Source organism: Manihot esculenta, chromosome 8, assembly GCF_001659605.2.
Source record: "Manihot esculenta cultivar AM560-2 chromosome 8, M.esculenta_v8, whole genome shotgun sequence".
Lineage (NCBI taxonomy): Eukaryota > Viridiplantae > Streptophyta > Magnoliopsida > Malpighiales > Euphorbiaceae > Manihot > Manihot esculenta.
The window spans coordinates 39,007,881-39,027,849 of NC_035168.2; the positions used below are offsets into that span (position 1 = coordinate 39,007,881).

A 19,969-nucleotide genomic window follows, 5' to 3' on the forward strand; every position below is an offset into this window, starting at 1 on the left:
TTCTTTTCTCTCTTTGATTTATAGCCATTCGATCTACTCCCTAAATTTTTCGTTCCCCGTCGTTCCATCAGCGACCTCCTGAACACTTAGCTCCCTCAACATCTGCTCCATCAATCACTAGACCAACGCCCCCACAGAACCGTTCAATTCTCTCCGCCTTAGCCGACGGCGTTTCACTCCCTCGCGTTGCCCGGCACCAGGTCCCCACTCTCCACTACCTTGCGCCACCGATTCCCCTTTTTCCCTCTCTGTCGACAGACCCATTCTAATACCCAAAACCCATCTCCCGAACCAGAAGCTCACAGCCCTACGCCATCTCCATCGACACAGCAGCCCCAATTTTGCTCGAAAACGCTGCTCTCAACACAGGCTGCTTCCGCTCCTCTACGCTAAATCGGAACAACACCACTACTGTTCCAGTTTTCATTCGTATTGGGGCAGAGATTCAACTCCATAATTCGAGCAACTCTGGAAATTGGTCTTCAAAGGTTGTATTTCATCTTTAGTTTACATTTTATTTATCTTCTTTTTTGAATAAATGTAAATTACCTCTTATTATGATTGTGTATTCTTGATTTTGAGAAATATTGATGACAAATCAATGGGTTATGGTAGAACTTTTCATCTCTGTTACTGGTTAGTTGATTTTATGCAACATTGTAAAGTCCATGTCGGGCAGAATCTGGTTGCCGTTCGTGTTTGTGATTATATTGATTCGTTTAGTCCTGATAAGAGTTGCTGCTCGATATTTGTGTGGGTAATGTGTACAGTTTTTATAACTGAATTCATTATCTGATCAATTTCAAGTGATTTATTTGTGCCTTCCTGCTGTTTAGATATTGAGTTAGCATTTTTATGCAGTATAATGGGAAATGTTTCCTTAAAACAGTTTTAAAGAGTTAATTATTTGATCACTGAGGTTGTTTTGGTGCATATACCATGTGTTATCTGGTTTTCTTGTATGAATATACAGTTGGGATCTTGAGTTTGAGTATGCATGTTCTAACTGGTTGGGTGATTGAACAATGGGGTGTGACTGGGAGTTGCATTTATATCCTGTGTTTTAGTGGGTGGTTGGGACCGTTCAGATTGAGCCTGGTTGTTAGAAAGGTAGGAAATTCAAGAGGGGAAACCAATGTAGCTTGCTGTTCTTTGTCTTTATCCCGTCTGTTCAGTGAATAGACCTTGGTTTATTGGTTAGGGTGTCCTTCTGATAAATCAAATTCTCTAGATCGTGGTTAATATGTATCCTTCAATTAGGGCCCAATTGGTGATATTAAATTGAAACCCATAATAAGTTTTTTTCCTTCTTAAACATTTGCTTGTTTAATTGGTTGTCTATTATTTTAGTTTATGTCAACCATAATAATAATAATAATAATAATAAAATAAGTAAACAAATAAATGAATAAAAGAAATTAAATTAATATGGGTTGTGATTAAATGTTAATTGGGTTAATGATGGGACCTTGGTTTGGCTAGGGCGCCTTTCTGGTAAATCAAGTTATCTAGATCACAGTTAACATATATCCTCCGGTTGGGGCCCAATCGAATGATATTAAATTGGAACCTATAATAATTTAGTTTCTCTTCATAATTGTGTGTTTATTGAATCTGCCTGCTTATTACTTTGGTTGTTTAGTTTCTTTAGGTAATAATAAAAATAATAAAATATGAATAATAAAAGATAAATTAAATTAATATGGTTTGTGATTAAATATTATTCGAGTTAATGACAAGATTTTGGTTTAACTCTCTAGGCTGTGATTAACAAATATATCTCGACAGGGAGTTCAATTGGATGTTATTAAGGTATGATCCAATATCCATAATAATTTAATTTCTCTCCATAATTAGACGTCTTGCGTTTTTGCCTGCTCTTTGTTTTTCTTATTAAGTAATAAATGAATAATGATAAAAATTAAATTAATATGGGTAGTAGATTAAACATAAATTTAGCTGATGACGAGACTCTGGTTTGTTGGCTAGGGGTTCCTTCTGATAAATCAGACTCTCTAGGTGAAGTTTAATGAATATTTCTTAACTAGGCGCCTAATCGGGATGTACGCATTTAATCCTTCAAATTTTAATTTTCAGTAACTTTAAAGTTCAAAGACTCAAGGTCAAATTTTAAATTCAAGAAAAATTTTAATTTCTTCTACAAATTCCCTTTTAAAATCTCCACTTCTAATTTTAAGTTACTGTTATCTTTTCTTAAAATTTGTCCATCTGTCAAACTTGGAAGCCTGTTTTTAAATAATAATTTACACCCTTTTCAATTTTTTTTTAAAATAAAATAAAATAATAAATGGGGTCAAAATTCACTCAAGGGTTGAATTATTTCCAGTTGTATTTAATTAATCTCTAATAAGTGAGACATTTGTGTGTTCCAATAAGTGTTTTAATTTATTTTCTAGTCAAATACAAGGAACTAATATCATAATTTAAACTCCATTATATATTATTGATAATTAATTTATGTGAGCACAATCTTAAATCCACCTACCTTGTTTAGGGACGATGTAGGGTGCTAACACCTTCCTTATATGTATATGGATCTCGAACTTAGAATCTGTAAAACAGAAGTGGTCTTTTTAATCTTTTTTCAAAATAAAATTGTTTTCTCTAATTTCTCCCAAAATTAGGATGGTGACTCCTCACTTCTCACTTCATTCAGTTTTCTGCCTCGCAACCGCAAAAACTCTTGCGACAATTTGTATAATTTTTATTTGGTTTATTTATTTTTAAATTTGCAAGTCTTATTTGCACACTTTTGGGTTTGGTAGTCAAATACTTGAATTTTAAAACTTTTTGCTATTGAATTGAAATAGAAAATTGGGTTCGGTAGTATATGGGTATTATTAAACGGGCTTGGGATGGGTATGGGTATTGAAATTAAAATGCTAAATGAGCTGGGGAATTATATTTATAAATGGGTTTGGGTATCCTCAATTTCACGGATATCCTACTCATTTACATCCCTGCTCTGAAATTTTCATTTTTGAACTTTGTAGCTAAGGGCAATTTGCTGCTTGGTTGTCAAGAAAACGGATGAAAATAAACAAAAAATAACTGCAAGGGAAAGAAATTGGAAGCTTTGAATTTTGCAATGACAGTACTTGCATAAATAATGTAATTAATTACACACTTATTTTATCGTACGTCTGTTGAGTATTATTTCTTTACTTTGTTGATTCGGATTGGAATTGTGTTATTTATTTGGTTTGAATGTAGGTTTTGTGGTACTTGCTTTCTATGAGATGGTGTTTTGTAAAGCCTGTGCAAGAGATGTTCCTGGAATTCGTGATGGTGATGGGCTTTTGTAAGTGCTTTCTGCATTCATACCTTGAATTACCTGAATTGATTTTTGCAATTTTTTTTTGATGAATAGAAGAGTGCATCCCGCTTTTTCTCTCCCATCTCTAGTTTGTAACTGTGATTATGCTGAAGATTGACGTGGGAGACTTTTTTTTGTTTTTGGGGGTTACGGTGTTCAGGTCCTGTAGCAGGTGTGGTAAGGTTCTGAAATTTGATAATTATTCAACTGAAGCCACATTTGTAAAAAATGCATCGGGACAGGTATGTTATTATTTTTCTTGTATCGTTGTTTCACCATCTTTATGATTTTTTTGGTTAGTTAATGGAGCATATTTAACAGTCATTAGGAAAGAATTACAAAGTGACAGGGTTTGCAGCTATCCTGCATGTGTTTGCCTTTAAAACCTGGAGAATTTGTTTTCCTTTTGGTAACATCATCTTTTGTAGACTAGATTAGAGCTAGTTGGTTCCTTCTCTTAATTACTTGCGTGGTATGAATAGGGTATCATCTAAAAAGTAGAGAAAATACACAATATGAATTGCTTTCTTTTTCATAGGGGTTAAGGAGATTGATCAACATTTTAGCCAGAGAAGTAGAAAATTGACCACATTTCCAGTTTCCACAAACCATACTCAACAAGTGGAACTAACTAAATTCAGAAAAGAAAAAAGAATTGAAGGTTTGTTGGTTTAGTGTTAGGCAGCATGATGCCTCAAGTGAATATCCTTTCTGATTCCTAAAAATAGTGCAATTACAAGCAGGCCAGTTTGTTTTTTTTTATGACTATGGTTCTTGTTCATGTTGATCAACTTGTTTTGTTTGATTTATGGACTCTGAACTCTCAGATGTTCTATTCGTAACATTACTACATGACTACTTATTTACTCTTCCTAAGACATTTAATTGCATTTGATCTTTAATTGCTTTAGGCTTTGTTCTTAATTTTATGTTTATTGTTTGTATACCCATGTCCTTTTTTTTCTATCTTTTTGTAGAGCCAATTGGCAGGAAAGTTAGTAAGGAGTATTGAAAATGAAAATTTTTCAAGGCAAAGGTTATATGATAAAGGTATGCTTTATTTTCTTCCATTTTTGGCTTCTATTATAAATATTTATGGATATTGTTATTTACTTGTTCATGGATACTAATAATGTTTCTGAAAGCTGTGGGATTGTGGAAATGTTATCATTTATGGAAGTTTGTGGAACTTTGTGAGCTTCTCCTCCCATATATGATATCGAAATATATGTATGTAGCTGTTAATTTTTTCCCTTGATGCAGCTTATGATGATTTGATAAGTATAAAAAATGGCTTGGGCATGGGTGAAAATCTTGCCATAGTTGACCAAGCTATGGTGTATTATCGAGTATGTTATCTTGTACTTAAACTTTGCTGCTAGATACATATGTTTTGATCAACATATTAATTTTCTTTTATCTGCCATATGAAGATAGCAGTTGAACGAAATTTCACTAAAGGACGTAGAACAGAGCAAGTCCAAGCCGTTTGTCTTTACATTGCATGTCGGTAAGGAGTAATTATATCCATTCTTTTTTTCTTGTACGTTTGGTTAACCAACCATCAGGAATGTCTTACAATGTGGTTGAGGAAAGGCCATAATTTCGATGTTTTGGCTTCCCTCTCCTCTTTCTCCCCTTTTTATAACTGCCAATTGGTTAATTGTTTGATGTGTTGATAAATGTAAGGTGTGTGAGGTAAAGTGTTGAGGATCATATTCTTTTCTGGGACTCTTTCAGCTACATTTTTTAGTACCTTTGATATGCTGGACGTTTTCTGATTCTGTATTTTCTTCTTCTTCATCTGCGTCCCCTTTTTTACAATGTGGGATTGCTTTGTGCATTTAGTCATCCTTTTTTTCCTCATCGATCTAAGTTTGGCTAGTGAATATATTGGTCTGCCCTTGAACTGAAGAAGTTTGTCTCAAAAATAGTAGTTGATGTTTATGTTTATACTTCCTTAGAATTGCCATTTTGAGGGTTAAAGTAGGGAGGGATGTTGTGCCTGTAATTCACATTGGTGAAATACTGGGTTATATAATGATCCCAGTTGAAATTCTCACCAGTTTTTGAATATGGAAATTTATAACCCTAAAGTTTCTTGCATTAGACAAATTATGTTCTTGTTTTTATGTGAAAGAAGTAGGAGTTATTTTGCTCCTATTTTTATTTGTTAATATGTTTAGTAATATAATTATACTTCAGTAGTTCAGTTAAGTGAACATGTCATAACATAGCTCTTGAATTTCATTTGCAGGGAGAACAGAAAGCCATATCTTCTTATTGATTTTTCGAATTACTTGAGAATCAATATGTAAGGAGCCTTTCTTTCTTAAGAGCAAAGTTCAGCTCATTTCATCTTGATTGCCCCTCTTGCTTTGGCATAATCTTCTTTTACAATTTTTTGCAGTTATGTGCTAGGTGCTGTTTTTTTGCAGCTCTGCAAAGTTTTGAATCTTACAGAACATCCCATTTGCCAGAAACTTCTTGATCCATCCATTTTTATTCATAAATATACAGCTAGTAAGTATGTATAATCACTTGGATGCTGATTGCTTATTGTACCACAGTAATGAAACATAGATGGCATTTGATACTCCATCTTGTCATTTTAATTATCATGGTTGCCTTGTTGGATTGGTGCAGGAGCAGTGATGTTGGGTTTTCTTTCCCTTTACCTTGTGTTAGGATAGGTGAATTTGAAATATGAGATCTGAATTTGATAAAATTTATATTTTATTCAATTCATTAGGGTGATGAATTTATATTAAGCTTTATAAACAAGAAACTATCATACTTAAATGTAGATTTGAAATGATCTATATAATAGTGTTATTAAAGAATCTACACTAAAATTAAATCCAAATTCTTAATCTCAAATCTAAGTATCCAAACATAGCATTAGTGATTTTCCCTTTCTTTTAGATGAGATATGAATCTTTTAAAAACGGAATGAAGCAAAGGATTTAATCGAGGATAACAGTGCATCCCCCTCTAGGGGGAACAAGAAATGAAAGGGATATTAAGAATGTAAAGGCCTTAAATCACGCTGGATATCCGCTAGAGAATTCTATGAGATTCTACAAACAGAATGTGCTGAACCTGAAAAGAGAATTTCATCCTATTCTAATTCATAAGGTGAAACCTAAACCATCAATTTTTGACATCTTTATCTAGTTGATGACACCCAAATAACTGCAATTGTATAATTGCACACCTGCAATAATGTCAATTTTGTGTTCTGCCTCACTCTCCCTGCTAGATCGTAGGTAAACAATTCTTCCAAACTGGCCAGGTGGACACGTATCTTCAAAGCCTATAAGAAGCTAATTAGTTTGTTTATGGAGGAACCCTAGTTAGCTTTCATCTTTGATCAAATTAGTGTTCTCGTCACTCTCTTCCCCTGAAAACTCCTACTTCAACTATCCCCTTCTTTCTTTTGATGTGTTTATATGTTTAGGATGGTATTGGGGTTATGGTATACCATTTGATGTTATGAGATATTATGCCCTAATGATAAGATCTTTATTGTTTTCTACCTGACATTCTGAATTATCTGAAAAATTTAAATCTTTCAACAATAATTTATATTGAGGGGAGTATAATGAATAATGCTAATTGTAGGTTTAGCAGGAGGAAAGAATAAGGATATTTCTGATTCTGCACTGACCATTATAGCTAGCATGAATCGTGATTGGATGCAGGTGCCATATTTTTTTTAATATTTATGAAAGATTAAACTTTCTTGATGCTGCTTTAGTGTAATGTATAGTTTCAATTAGATATGCTTTCCGATTAAAGATTGCTTACAGACAGGGAGGAGGCCTAGTGGGTTGTGGGGCGCAGCATTATATATATCTGCACTGTCACATGGTCTCAACTGTTCTAAATCAGACATTGTAAGTCTTTTTTTTTTTTTACTTGCACTGCTTAAGTTGACTGATAAAAAAAAGGAAGTGCATGTTTGATTCCCTGTCCTAATAAAGCAACACTTATTTATCTTGCTGGTGTAGCATTAAACATATTATATTGCTGCTGCACTTAAAGCATCTATTAATGAAAGTGCTACATGTTCTATTTTCTTCCAAACAGTTGTAGTTTGCAGGTATCTTGAGGTTTTAATCAGCTGGAGGTTGAGTTTTACCTGTTGTGCATTGGTGGTCCTTTATGAGGCTTTTCATAAGTGATTATATTATGCATCAATTTATTTTGTTGGCAAACTTGTCTTTATTGTTGAAAAGTGAAATGTTGTCATCTTAAAAATCTTAACCTAGTACTTGGGATTTATCATAGAATGATGTGAGATCAACAGTTCAAGATTTTAGGATGAAGTTTATGGGTGATATGGCATCTTGAGTTCATATATCGTTGCCTTTTTCTTTTAAGATATGAAACAATATGATCTTTGATTCATGAGTTAGTTGTATTATTCTTGCTGGATTATTTAAGCCTACTTGAGGTCTTCCACTCTGAGATTTTTCACGTTATACAATGTTAAAATGTTATACAGTTAAAGCTGGTGCATGTTTGTGAAGCAACACTCTCAAAACGATTGGTAGAATTTGAGAGTACGGAGTCTGGCAGCTTAACGGTATGTTCCTTTAAGCAAATCTGAAAGATTGTAATGTTTATTTTTATTTAGTTGGCCAGAAACAATTGGTTCTTATACTGAAATAGATGAAAACTGTGAATCTACCCCCTTTATCCTCAGCCCACTCTCTACATGCATGCTATACATATTAACCAAGTTTAATGGCATATTTCTTGTATGGTTGATCTGTAAGCAGTTCAGTGCAGCTGCATTGTTGGAGACTTGGTGATGCAGTATTCAAAGAGAACTAAATAGGAATCTTATTCATTGTAAAGTTAGGAAGTTTAGAATTATGTTATTTAGATTTCCATTATTATTAGGTTTATTCTTGTTTTGGAATTTTATACACTCTATAGGACTAGGTTTACTATATTAGTTTTGATTGGGATTTTTATTGCCTAGATCTGTTGGACTTTTAGAAGAATGTAATTATGGACAGCCCGCTGTCCTATATGGAATCTTTAACACATCTTCTGAAAATGAATTCTGTTCACAGTTGCAATCTGACCCTTAACAAAAAAGGGAAAAGTCACTGGAGTACCTAACCACGTACCAAACTCATTCAATTACTCTTTCTGTCCCCTTTCATCTGTTACTTTTTGGATGTTGTCTTGTCCAAAATTATTGTCTCCTTTGAGAAGATTAAGGGGTATTAATTAATTTTTTCTAATTTATCCTTATCTTAACTAAACATAACTACTTCTATAATTTCTTAAGACCTATCTTAATATCTTATCATTTCTTTCTTTCTTAGTTATCCAAGTTTTTTAGTGGTAGATTAATAGAGAGAATTATTGAAATTGGAGTAATTAGCATTAGATGAGATAAAGAGTTATTCAGTTAAATTAAAGAGTATTTTGTTACAATATAGGTGATTTAATTGCTTTCTCAATCACTATGCAAAAACCTTGAACGAAAAATTAAAGTATATGGAGTGAGTATATTATTATGACAAAGGATCTTCTGAAGTGGGTTCTATAGATTGTTGATTACCACATTGGACTGGCCATTAGTTTTCAATTCAATGGATTAAATGTTACAAACACTAAAATATATACGTAGTGGAACTTGGGAAGTAAACTTAATTATTTTGGTTCTATTAGGTTCTTATTTTAAATGCCAACAAAATGAATTAACTAACATTTTCACTCATCCAGAGTTATCTTTCACCCTTCCTTTTTCTTTCTGATATTAAATTCCTTTTTACAGTACCATGTGTTGTAAAACAAGTTCGTTATCTTCCTGTGCAATTAGATTGAGGAACTGAATGCAAAAGCAGAAGAGCTTAAAGAAAGTTCAACAGATCAATCAGATGTTATGTTGAAGACGTCAAGCTCAAAAGAGTTGCTTTGTCATCACAAGGGTACTAGTAGACTTCCTCATGCCTATGGTCTTTGTAACGAGTGTTACGCATATGTGAGTCCTCGCATTCTAAGGTGTCCTTTATTTTCTCTCTAATATGTATATGACTTTGAACATTTCAATTCATGTTTCTGCCTTGATGTAGTTCATAGGATTTGAGGGTGGAATGGATCCTCCAGCTTTCCAGCGTGCTGAGCGGCAAAGAAAGGAAAATCCATCTGCTATGGACAAGACTGTAGACCCAAATGCGGTTAGTATAGCCTAAAAGTCTACAACATTGGAACTTTTGGATTTGCCTTTTCCCCCCTCCCCCCTTTGTGGGGTTTGTCACTTTGACTTAGTTAAGGTAACTTGCACTATGAGGTATTGTGTTTCCATTGCTTGTCGGAAAGGTGGTCTTCATTTATTTTTTAAAAATCTTTAATTTTATTTCCTAGCTTCTAACAATGCATGTGTCAGACACAAACAGTGATTTGCCAATGAAAAGATTCATTTTCAACATCTGAGTGCGTACTTTTCATGTATGTTCCTAATACATCATGTGTTCTTAAACTCATACAGACTTTCATTTCTGTTTTACATGGATATGTTAGGATTTTCTGAATTTGTTATGGTAGTTAACTCTTGAAATCATGTAGTTTGTGAGGACTGTAGAATCATCTGATGTAGTTAGTTATATTAAGTTTAGTTCTACTGCACTATCTTCACAAATTGCAATATTAGCAACTTTGTTGTGTAGCAAATAGTATCAGTTGACTAATTGGCAGAGAATTTCTGATTTTCTGCTTCCTTCTAACTTCTAGATAACATAGATCTAACTTCAAAATAATTCTGCTTCTTGTTTTTCTGTTAGTTTGAGGAGTTGAACAGCCAACATGTGGGCAGAGATGAAAGACTGCAGTCTACTGAGCCACAAAGCCTTGGTAAGCCTATCTGTTGTTTCCTTGGGAAGGAATTCAATGACTGGACTCCGTTGGCTGAACTCTTCACTCTTCTTATTTGAAACTCTTAACATTTCAGGGGGAACTGCTCAGGACATGCCTGCTAATGATGGTGGTTATGGTAAATTTAATGGAGAGGACGATACATGTTCTAAAGCTCATGATGAATCAGACAACTTTTCTGATATTGATGATGCTGAGGTGAACAGTTAATATTGCTGTAATGCCTTTTGTTTCTTTATGCACATTATTAATAAAAATTCATTTTTGCACTTTCATGCATCCAGTTAAAATGAACTGGAAGTTACTGTAGTGATGAAAAATAATTTGAATGCGTTAAGGTTACATTATTTGTTCTTTTGAACTGAATGCCGGAAAAATCATGCAAAATACGTTTATTTTAAAGTGGCATTATGCATATTTATAACTTGCATTTACCAAATTATACACGCCATCTTGCTCTTGTATGATGGGAAATATTTTCATGTGCCAAGTGCAAAACTTTAGTAGTGTTCATAAACTCAGCTTCAGATTCAAGAGTTTTTATTATTACATTTTGTCATGTGGAGGATTTTGTCAAATTTGTTTCTCTACCTACTTCATCCCTGCCCAGTTGACTATCAGTGGTTTTATAACTGCCAAGTAATATTGTGAATCAGAAATTTAGAATGCTTCTTCAGCTTTCAGATTTTCATCTAATATTCTTTAAACAGAATCTATGCCATTTGGTGGTGAAAAATGTTAAGGTTTCTTTAATATTTCAATGGGTAGCTTTGTAATTGATTCTCTCTTTATTAACATGAAGCAGAAAAAAGGTTTTATTACTTCTTTCTCCAACCAACAAAGTGGAAGGGGAATAAAAAAGAAAAATCTTTCTCTATTTGATTCTGGATCTCAAGGCATTTATAATATCCATTTGGACCACTGTTACTCTGTTCTTCTCCTTGATAGTTACTGTGATCTAATTATTGATTTTCATAACAGTTTTGCTCTTACTAATTTTATATTTTTGTGAGCTTGGCTATTCCAATAGCAGCTACCTAGTCAATTGTTTTCTGCATAGTTTACCCGTATCAAGTCCTTAGAATGTTGAAATATTTTACAGGTTGATGGCTACCTTCACAATGAGGAGGAGGCTAAGTACAAAAAAATCATTTGGGAAGAAATGAATCGTGAGTATCTTGAGGTAATTCATCTTTCAATCTCAGTATCTTATCTATTTTTGAGGCTCTAGTTTCCCATCCTGTACTTGTACCAGTCATTTCACAAATATATGAATTTTTATTCCTTTGTTTGGTAAGCAATGAGATGACTCAGGAGTTATCATGGTTTGTTGAGGTTAACAAGCTGAACTTGGAATTCCAGATGTGAATTGAATAGTATGGGGACTAGGGAAACATATTAGCTCAATAGACACTTGTCCATCATCATTTCTATTTCTTAAATTGTCTGTGAAATTGTGGGATGAGTTTTTCTCATTGTATTATACCTTCATATTTCTTATTTATTTATGTGCTTAATTTAGAACTTTGGAGAATTGCCTGGTAATTGTGACAGTACTGTACTGATTTTGTTCAGACATTTTTGTTTGCTAATGTGATATTGTTGTTTCCCGTTTCTACAAATTTAGCTGGTAGTTAATCTGCAATGCTGCAACACTGTAACTGTTTACAGGAACAGGCAGCTAAGGAGGCAGCTGCAGCAGCTGCTAAGGAAGCTTGGGAGGCAACTTTTAAGAACTGTCCAGAGGACGTGCAAGCTGCAAAGAAGCTTGAAGCAGCCGTTGCAGCAGCTGTAGCAAAATCGAAAAAGGTAACTTTGCAATCTATTGGTTTGAATAATTTGGTTGTTTATTCAGTTTACTTAAAGAAAGTAAAGAGTGGCATCTAAGAAACTTGATTACTCCATTAATGGATATACGTATATACAAAATATAAAGAAAAAAAATACCAAATTAATATAGCATACTAATATCTTTAATATTATTGGTTCGTTTGGTTCTCTAAATTAGTTTTAGCTAGCAACCATAAACCAAACAAAGCCAATCTTTTTGGTTTATTAATTATCAAACTGAAATAATCAACCACTAGAAGCATTATTAATATTATTGGTTTGGGTTGATTTGGTTCCGATCAAGTCAGTTTCAGATTGGCAGTTGTGCGTGTTGATGTACCACCCTAGACAAAAGTATAACTTTGATCTCTATGATCTTTTTGTTCATTGTGTCCTAGTGTCTACTTTTGATTGTTCATTTTATAAATTTCTCTCGAGCCTATATTTTCATAAATTCTTTGTTTTCTTAATTTACAGGAAAGGCAACAAAAACGAGCTGCAGAAGCAAGGAACTCAGCTCCTCCACAATCTGCTTCAGAAGCTGCCCGCCAAATGCTGACAAAGAAGGTAGTTGCATGGGACACTACATGGGAATTTATTGCTATATGTTGCATAACCTAGTTTGCAATGTAGATTGGAACTGTTGTAGCGTTTAAGATGTTTTATAGTCACGTCTGGAAAGATATTTTGGAGCAGAAAATGTGGGTGATAAGAGAATCTGATTTTAGGGTTGCAAACATTTCAGTCTTGGACTGTATATATCAGTATTTACCCTCACTACCTACTTTCTATTTGTGGATGAATTACTTTTCTTTTATAAGGGGAGAAGGAACCAGTTAAAAAACAGCAGTGAATACCTTCATATAAAAGTTGAATTTCAAAATAACGGACAATTGTTTGGGATGGTTCAATGTATATTGCGGTTTTCAAAATAACGGATAATTACTTTTCTTTTCTATGTGGTCCAATGTGTATTGCATGCACAGACAAGTACTACTTGTGTAAATATAACATTTTTGTGTTCATTCCAATAGCATATTGCAGTTTCTGAGAAAGTCCATGGTTTCTTTTGCAGAGAATCAGTTCAAAAATCAATTATGATGCCTTGGAGAAACTCTTTGATGAACCTGTACGATGTCTTTTTATTGTTTTTATCTATTTTTGTTGTTTACCCTAAAATAAGCAAAATCAAATTCCTGAGATTTCATTTTTTCCTTACAGGGCTCTAAGGATCCCAAGAAACCAAGGACAGAATCACATTCTGATGATGATGACAAGTTCCCGCATACAGATAACGAAAAGGATGACCTGGGGCAAGAAAATAAAAATGTGGACGAGGAGGATGCCGAAGCATATAACTACACAAATGATCCTTATTATGAAAATGGCGAAGAAGCATATGGCTATGATTACAACGAGAACGATGATTATAGTGTTTATTAGCCATGGCAGGCGGTTGTACTTAATTCTTTCAAACCTTCTTGATAAATAGCTGGAGAGGAGAGGAGCAATTCATCTTGCTGGAAAATATCAGAATATGGACACATTCTTCTGCAGCATTCTTCGGACAGTACATTAGCTAATTTAGACTCTAGAATAGACTCCACTCTTTTCTGTAGAAGTTCGCGTCATCAATTTTTTTTCTCTTTTTTAGTTCTTTATTTGTTTGATATACTTTTAGGAGCCTTGGGTTTGATTTTCTTTCTTTTTTTTTTTTGAGATAAAAAAAGAGGGAGAAAATAAAAGGTGTAATTATTAGGATACATTGACGTACCAACTGAGTTCTTATTAACATAATTATTAGAAAGATACAAATTTTATAATGAAATCAATGAGCAACTGAACATGAACTCCCAACTGTAGAATTTAGTTAACAATTGCTATGTTTTCTTGCCATTTTCTATTTCCTCTGGAAATTGGAGATCATTTCATTACTTCTGTCTAAGGTGATCAAATATGTAGAACTATTCGAATGAACTTATCCTTCTATTGGAAAGATTTAGTAGCTTCTCAATTTGTAATAAATATAGCCATTAGTCTGAAACTTTAATTTTTATAGTGTAAATTTTAATTTTTAGAGTGTAGGTTGATTATGAATGTGATTTTAGTTCTCCACGTACCTCATCTGAGATATCATTGATGTTTTGATAAATTTGTGGTATTGAAGCAGCAAAGATGAGGTGTTTACATTCTAATGATTTTCATACCCAAGTGTCTTAACTTTTGTTGGTACTAGACTTTTAAAGAAAACGTAGGTTACAGGGGATAGTTATTATATAGAAAGTAATCTGAACATAGGCAATCAATCAAAACAAACACACAAAAAAAAGTGCATAAGGGTACGTAAATCTTAGATGCCAACTAAAGAAAAAGAATAGCAGATGAGCTCTTGACAGCCAAGTGGCCTGGCTGAGATGAGTAAGCATCCACAATTCTAATTAGTCACAAATCTCAACATACCACCACTAAGCTTCAAAACACATGTCATAACATCATGGACATTCTCATATTTAATTCTCACTCTTTCAGAACTAACATTAAAACTCTGTTCACTAGTGTTTGTATTTAAAAATTGAGGAAACGGATAAAAAGTTATTTATTATAATATTTTTGCTAATCGCCATTAAAATAATTATTAGTTAATAAAATAATTAATATTGCTGTAAAATGAAAAAATATATATATGTATATTGTTTAATCTAGAGAACCATTTTCATTTCAACAAAAGTAGGGTAAACCAAAAACACACTATAAAACAAAGGAGGCATAGAAAGTCAGACAGAATGATAAGAACAGTAAATGGTAGAAGCAGCCACCATCTGCATGTTTCTTTGTATCCACTTGAAAAGAGGTGTCCAATTGTCAATCCCATAATGAGAATAGTGCCTTTGATGGATATATATTTTGATAATTTTCCTATATTTTAATCCCCTTTTTTTTCTAAGGTCAAATATCAGAGAAGATTTGTCAATGAAATATAATTTGTTTAGATGGTAGCTAAACTGGTAAAAGCCTAGATAGGAAGTCAGATATAAGAACACTCACTCCAATTATAATCTACATCAACTATTGCTCCAGTCAATTTTCACCCACCAGAATTAAAAATTCTATTTGGGATATCTTTTTGTCTTTGATATAGACTAATTATATCACTACATAAATGTCTTAGCCAAGTTAAGTTTAACCAGTCAAAAATTAAATGAGACAACTACTAACTATTAATATGTTTGTCAAAAAGTCTCCACCGAAAGTATGATTATCTGTAAGTGTATTATGTATGAATCTGAATGTAAAAAATTCTTGCCCACGATTAAACTACAAATTTAACTGTTTTCTTTAAATCTCATAATTCTCTTTGCAACTCTCTCCGACCTTAAACATCTCAAACATTTCATATTCAAAATTATTACTCACCTCATTTATTAAATTCAGTTCATCCTTTTAGGTGTTCACTCTTATACATATTCTACCTCATAATCATATATAATTCACGTATTTTAATCTCATTCACCGGTAGATTTATCAGTAGATTTATCGATTATCAAATCTGAAGGTTGCATTGTTTTTCCTAAAGAGAGTTCAAACAAGTACAACCTATGATTATAGCAATTCTCTTATGGTAAATGCATGCACCATTGCAATGGAGCCTTAATCAGCACCAATAATGGGCATTATAGATCTTATAAAATTTCAAGTACCCCACAGTCTCAAATGTAGCACAGCCTCACTATCCAAAAAAAAAATAAAAAGAAATCTAAGGAATTCAATAAATGAGAAGAGATAAGAATTAATTGAAAAAAAAAATTATATATCTCAATCCAAAAGGATAAGATTTCAACTTGGTGGATTATATGATTTATGTCTCTGAACCAAAAACCATGACATGTGCAATTCCCATAAGCAATTGCAACACTATATAATGATTCAACATATTGACAAAAACCTAATAAACTTCAAATAGCAATTGTCACTATTGAATATTAGGCATCCGCATTCATCATTCAGCAGCAATCTTGCAGTTTCTTGGAGTTACTAATAAAAAAAGGGGAAAAAAAATTATACCCTTGAAAGAAAATAAAGGAAATTTAGAATTAACAAACACTAGAAAAGGCAAATTTGCCAAGAAAAACAGTTTCTTGTTTGAGCTTCTCTTGGCCAGCTAAGTGAAAAAAAAACAAACATTTATCAGAAAGAATGCATTATATGAAGCACTTGAGCTACAACTCAAATATGTCAATTTTTTATTGGCCATGAAAGTAATATAATGATGATAAAGTGGAAATAAATCCTTAACCCTCTTTTAATTTTCTTTTCAAGAATTCAATGGGTCACTATCATGTAGTGCTCTAATTTTCATACCTGAAAATAGTCCGATTCTTTATTCAACTTTAATTAACATCGTTTCATATAAAATTAAATTTAATAATTAATAGCTGGTAGCTATTAGTACTTGGACCGCAGTCTAACTCTTAAAAAAGAGCGGATCCAAGACTTATCAAATTCAACTATGTAAATTGTTGTCTTCTAAACACACAATTCTGTCTAAGATTGAAATAAGGCGAGCTCACAGATTTTAATTCATCCAAGAGGAATCAGTTCGTTTGACATGATGAAAAATAGGAGAGTAAATTAATACGAGTGCTTAAAGAAAATTAAATGGCCACTGAACGATGATGGACATACAATTAGACTCGTACGTATGGTTCTGTGTGATAGCGATAGGTGGCACGATGATGAATATACTAGTACGCTCGTACATATAATTTTATATGATAGCGATAAGTGGCACTATAATAAAATAGCGGTATGTGAATCATTCAACTTAAATTTATTTATATACTGTTAAATCTTATTTTTTTTGAATTTTAAATTATTAATAATTATAAATAAGATTATTTATTATTTTTAATTAATATTCTTTTAATCATCTAAATTATGTATATTCTGTTAATGAAATAATTTAAGGGATATTATTGTAAATACATTATTATGAAACATTCAGATCCTGAAAATTATAATGAAGTCAAGAAGGTGAAAATTTTCTTTTAAATCTGTGGTTAACGGTTGAACCGATACCCAAGATAAAGGAGTGTGTGCCACCAGCAATGTACTGTAAAGTGTGGATTTTTTTTTTTTTTTTTGGGGGGGGAGGAGGTAAAGAGAAATGGGTGGTGATAAGATGTTTTCCCCTAGAAATGGTAACCATGTCTGAAAATGAAGCAATGGGGCCATGGGCACAGCCACCCCAACTCCATGGCTTAGCAACTCATCAAACACAGACAAAACCATTACATGACAAATTAGAATGTCAATTGTCTGTCCACCGCCTTTAACTATTTTGTGTGCCCCCATCTTTGGAACCTCTTCCCTTCAATTACGCCTTCTTTAGATTCCATCCTTTTCTTTCCTTTTTTTTTTTTTTTATAAAAAAAAATTATATTCATTTTTATTTTTCTCTCAATTATACAGACAATCCACCAAATTATTATTATTTACTTGGATACTCATTAAGGATTTTGATATTGAATGATGCGTGAAATTTTAAAATTCAATTTAATGTGAATATAATTTAAATTAATTTTTAATTATCTATATATATATATAAAATCTTTTGAGAAAAGGATTATAATTTTCTTGAAATGATGGAATTGAATGACACATTGGCAAATCTCAAGGTAATTAAAATTAATTAAATAGCATTGATGTAATCTGAATCAAATATCTGCTCCTCTAAAGTTAAGTTTACTGCTCAACTATGAGCTACAGCTGTCTAAAGTGGAATTTGTGAAATTTTTTTCTGTTTAAAGATTTTTATTAATTCTAAATTATTATATTAATTAAACATAATCTTAAAGTTATAACAATTATAATGAAATTTTTTTTATAATTCTCAATTTTATATTCCTTAAAATAAATTCTCAATTTGGCTACATACATTTTTTTTAAAAATCATTTATGAGAAGTCTGATCAGCAGTACAATTTAATTAATTTTTTTAAAAAATAATTTAATATTTGAGATGTTTAATTTTTTTTCCTTTTAACAAATTTAAAAAATCACCATTAGTTTATAATAATTTATTCTTTCACATTTCATATTTTATATTATTTTAGTCTCTATATTTTTAATATTTATAATAATTTAATCTATTAAATTTAAGTTATTTTTTTATTTAATATAGACCATTAATAAATTTAATAGAATAATTATTTTATTTTTGAAAAAATATCAAATTGAAATTATTTTTTAAATAAAATAAAAAAATAACAAATATAGGCTCTACCCATCAAAAGCTTTAATCAAAACACTATTTAAAGTAAATAGATAATGGACTATAAACATTTTTGTAACAGCCCGGAAACTGAACTGCTACTGGCACTAGGATCCAGATCGACTTAAGGTCGCCGGGACCCGTAGTAAGCCTGCTATACAGTCGGAATACCTGTGACATCCCACACATGATCATACATTTTCTAAAAACACATAAAACTTTTCTTCATTCCAAGGATTAACCTGTGCATGCATTACCTCTGTTCTCTAACAATCCCTACTAGAGCTCCTCATTGCTCTAGGTGGATAAAACTCATAATGTTAAGCCTGGTTTTCTTATAACCATACAACAAATATATGAAAACATAAACGGATCATGTGAAAACACAAGAAGGGATACAACTCTTATAAATCAAGCACCATTCTATACATTAAACATATACACTATCTCTTTACATATCCATGTCCACACGAACTATTACAAACTATGTACTCTTCCTGTACCCTGCTGACTTCCCTCTGAACTCTGAACCTGCACAACTGTAATTAGGGGAGAGGGATGAGCTACTATAGCCCAGTGAGTAGAACAGTCATAAAATAACAGGTGATAAAACATGCTCTCATGGAATGCATCACAAATAAGCACATCACCTCGGCCGGACGGATCAAAACTCCCTCTATCTATGTCCAGCCCACAAAGGAGCTCACAGGACTGCATCTCATCTGGGGTACCGGAGTACCATGTGCCTGGTCCCCGTAGGGCTGTTCCAGGTCTTTGTGCCTGGTCCCCGTAGGGCTGTTCCAGGTCTTTCCTCCGAGGGCTAATGAATCCTCACGAAGTCCGTGCCGTCTCATAGAAGCAATGTACAAGGAGCCATGCCAAGTACAAGGATAGATGCAATGCGTCATATTCGTGTACTCTAATGCCTTCACCCTATAGCATATTCATGATGCATGAAGCATGATAAAATATTCAGTTCTCATAGTAAAACGTTAAGTTCAGTTCCACTCACCTCTGGCTATCTCTGAACTGACTCTGCAGGTTCTGACACTGGACTCACTGCTGACCTCCCTGATTCCTCTGGTCCGTACCTACACAGGTGGACTCAAATGAGGGACCAAACTAACTCAAGAACATCTCTAAAACCTCCCCCAAAAACCCTCTAAAAGATCCTAAAACAATCACATAAAACATGCAAAAGAAGGCTGGACAGGGCACTTTCGGCGGCAGGTTCGGCGGCCGAAACCCCACTCCAGAGACGAAACTCATGCATGTTCGGCGGCACCTTCGGCGGCCGAAGGTCTCGTCCAAAGACGAAACTCACACACTTTCGGCGGCCGAACTCCCTCTTTCGGCGGTCGAAAGTCCCTGTCTAAACCAAAAGTCTAGCTTTCGGGGGCAACCTTTGGCAGCCGAAACTGCCTCCACAAGGGGTTCGGCGGCCGAACCTGGTTTTGCCCGAAGGGCAGAACCCTGCTCTGTTTCATGCAAACCTTGCCCAAAAACCTACAACATGCACATCAACTACTCCCAACTAGCACATACACATATATATGCCCAAAGGGGTCTACAACTACCCTAAAACCCCAAACAAACATAGCACATAACCCCTGAACATGCTTGAACACCACAAAT

At 33.4% G+C, this 19,969-nt stretch overlaps 1 protein-coding gene across 6 annotated transcripts; it reads left to right on the forward strand.

Annotated features, from left to right (window-relative positions):
- On the forward strand, positions 1-13,892 carry LOC110621036 (transcription factor IIIB 60 kDa subunit). 6 transcript variants are annotated; one of them, XM_043958945.1, is made up of 22 exons: positions 1-488; positions 1,761-1,812; positions 3,015-3,132; positions 3,235-3,322; positions 3,498-3,579; positions 4,315-4,387; positions 4,601-4,686; positions 4,771-4,847; positions 5,595-5,651; positions 5,748-5,860; positions 6,962-7,041; positions 7,150-7,236; positions 7,848-7,928; positions 9,183-9,344; positions 9,436-9,540; positions 10,144-10,213; positions 10,311-10,432; positions 11,337-11,417; positions 11,906-12,043; positions 12,542-12,631; positions 13,099-13,193; positions 13,286-13,892. In XM_043958945.1, exons 4-22 carry the CDS (start codon positions 3,261-3,263, stop codon positions 13,554-13,556), a joined length of 1,932 nt encoding a protein of 643 aa, XP_043814880.1. In that variant the 5' UTR covers positions 1-488; positions 1,761-1,812; positions 3,015-3,132; positions 3,235-3,260; the 3' UTR covers positions 13,557-13,892. The 6 variants fall into 6 exon arrangements, 4 of the variants coding, with proteins under 4 accessions (XP_043814880.1, XP_043814879.1, XP_021620749.1 ...); XR_006351675.1 differs by lacking the exon at positions 3,015-3,132 and having other exon boundaries at positions 11,862-12,043; positions 13,140-13,193; positions 13,286-13,474; XM_043958944.1 differs by lacking the exon at positions 3,015-3,132.
- The last annotated feature ends 6,077 nt before the right edge of the window (positions 13,893-19,969 follow it).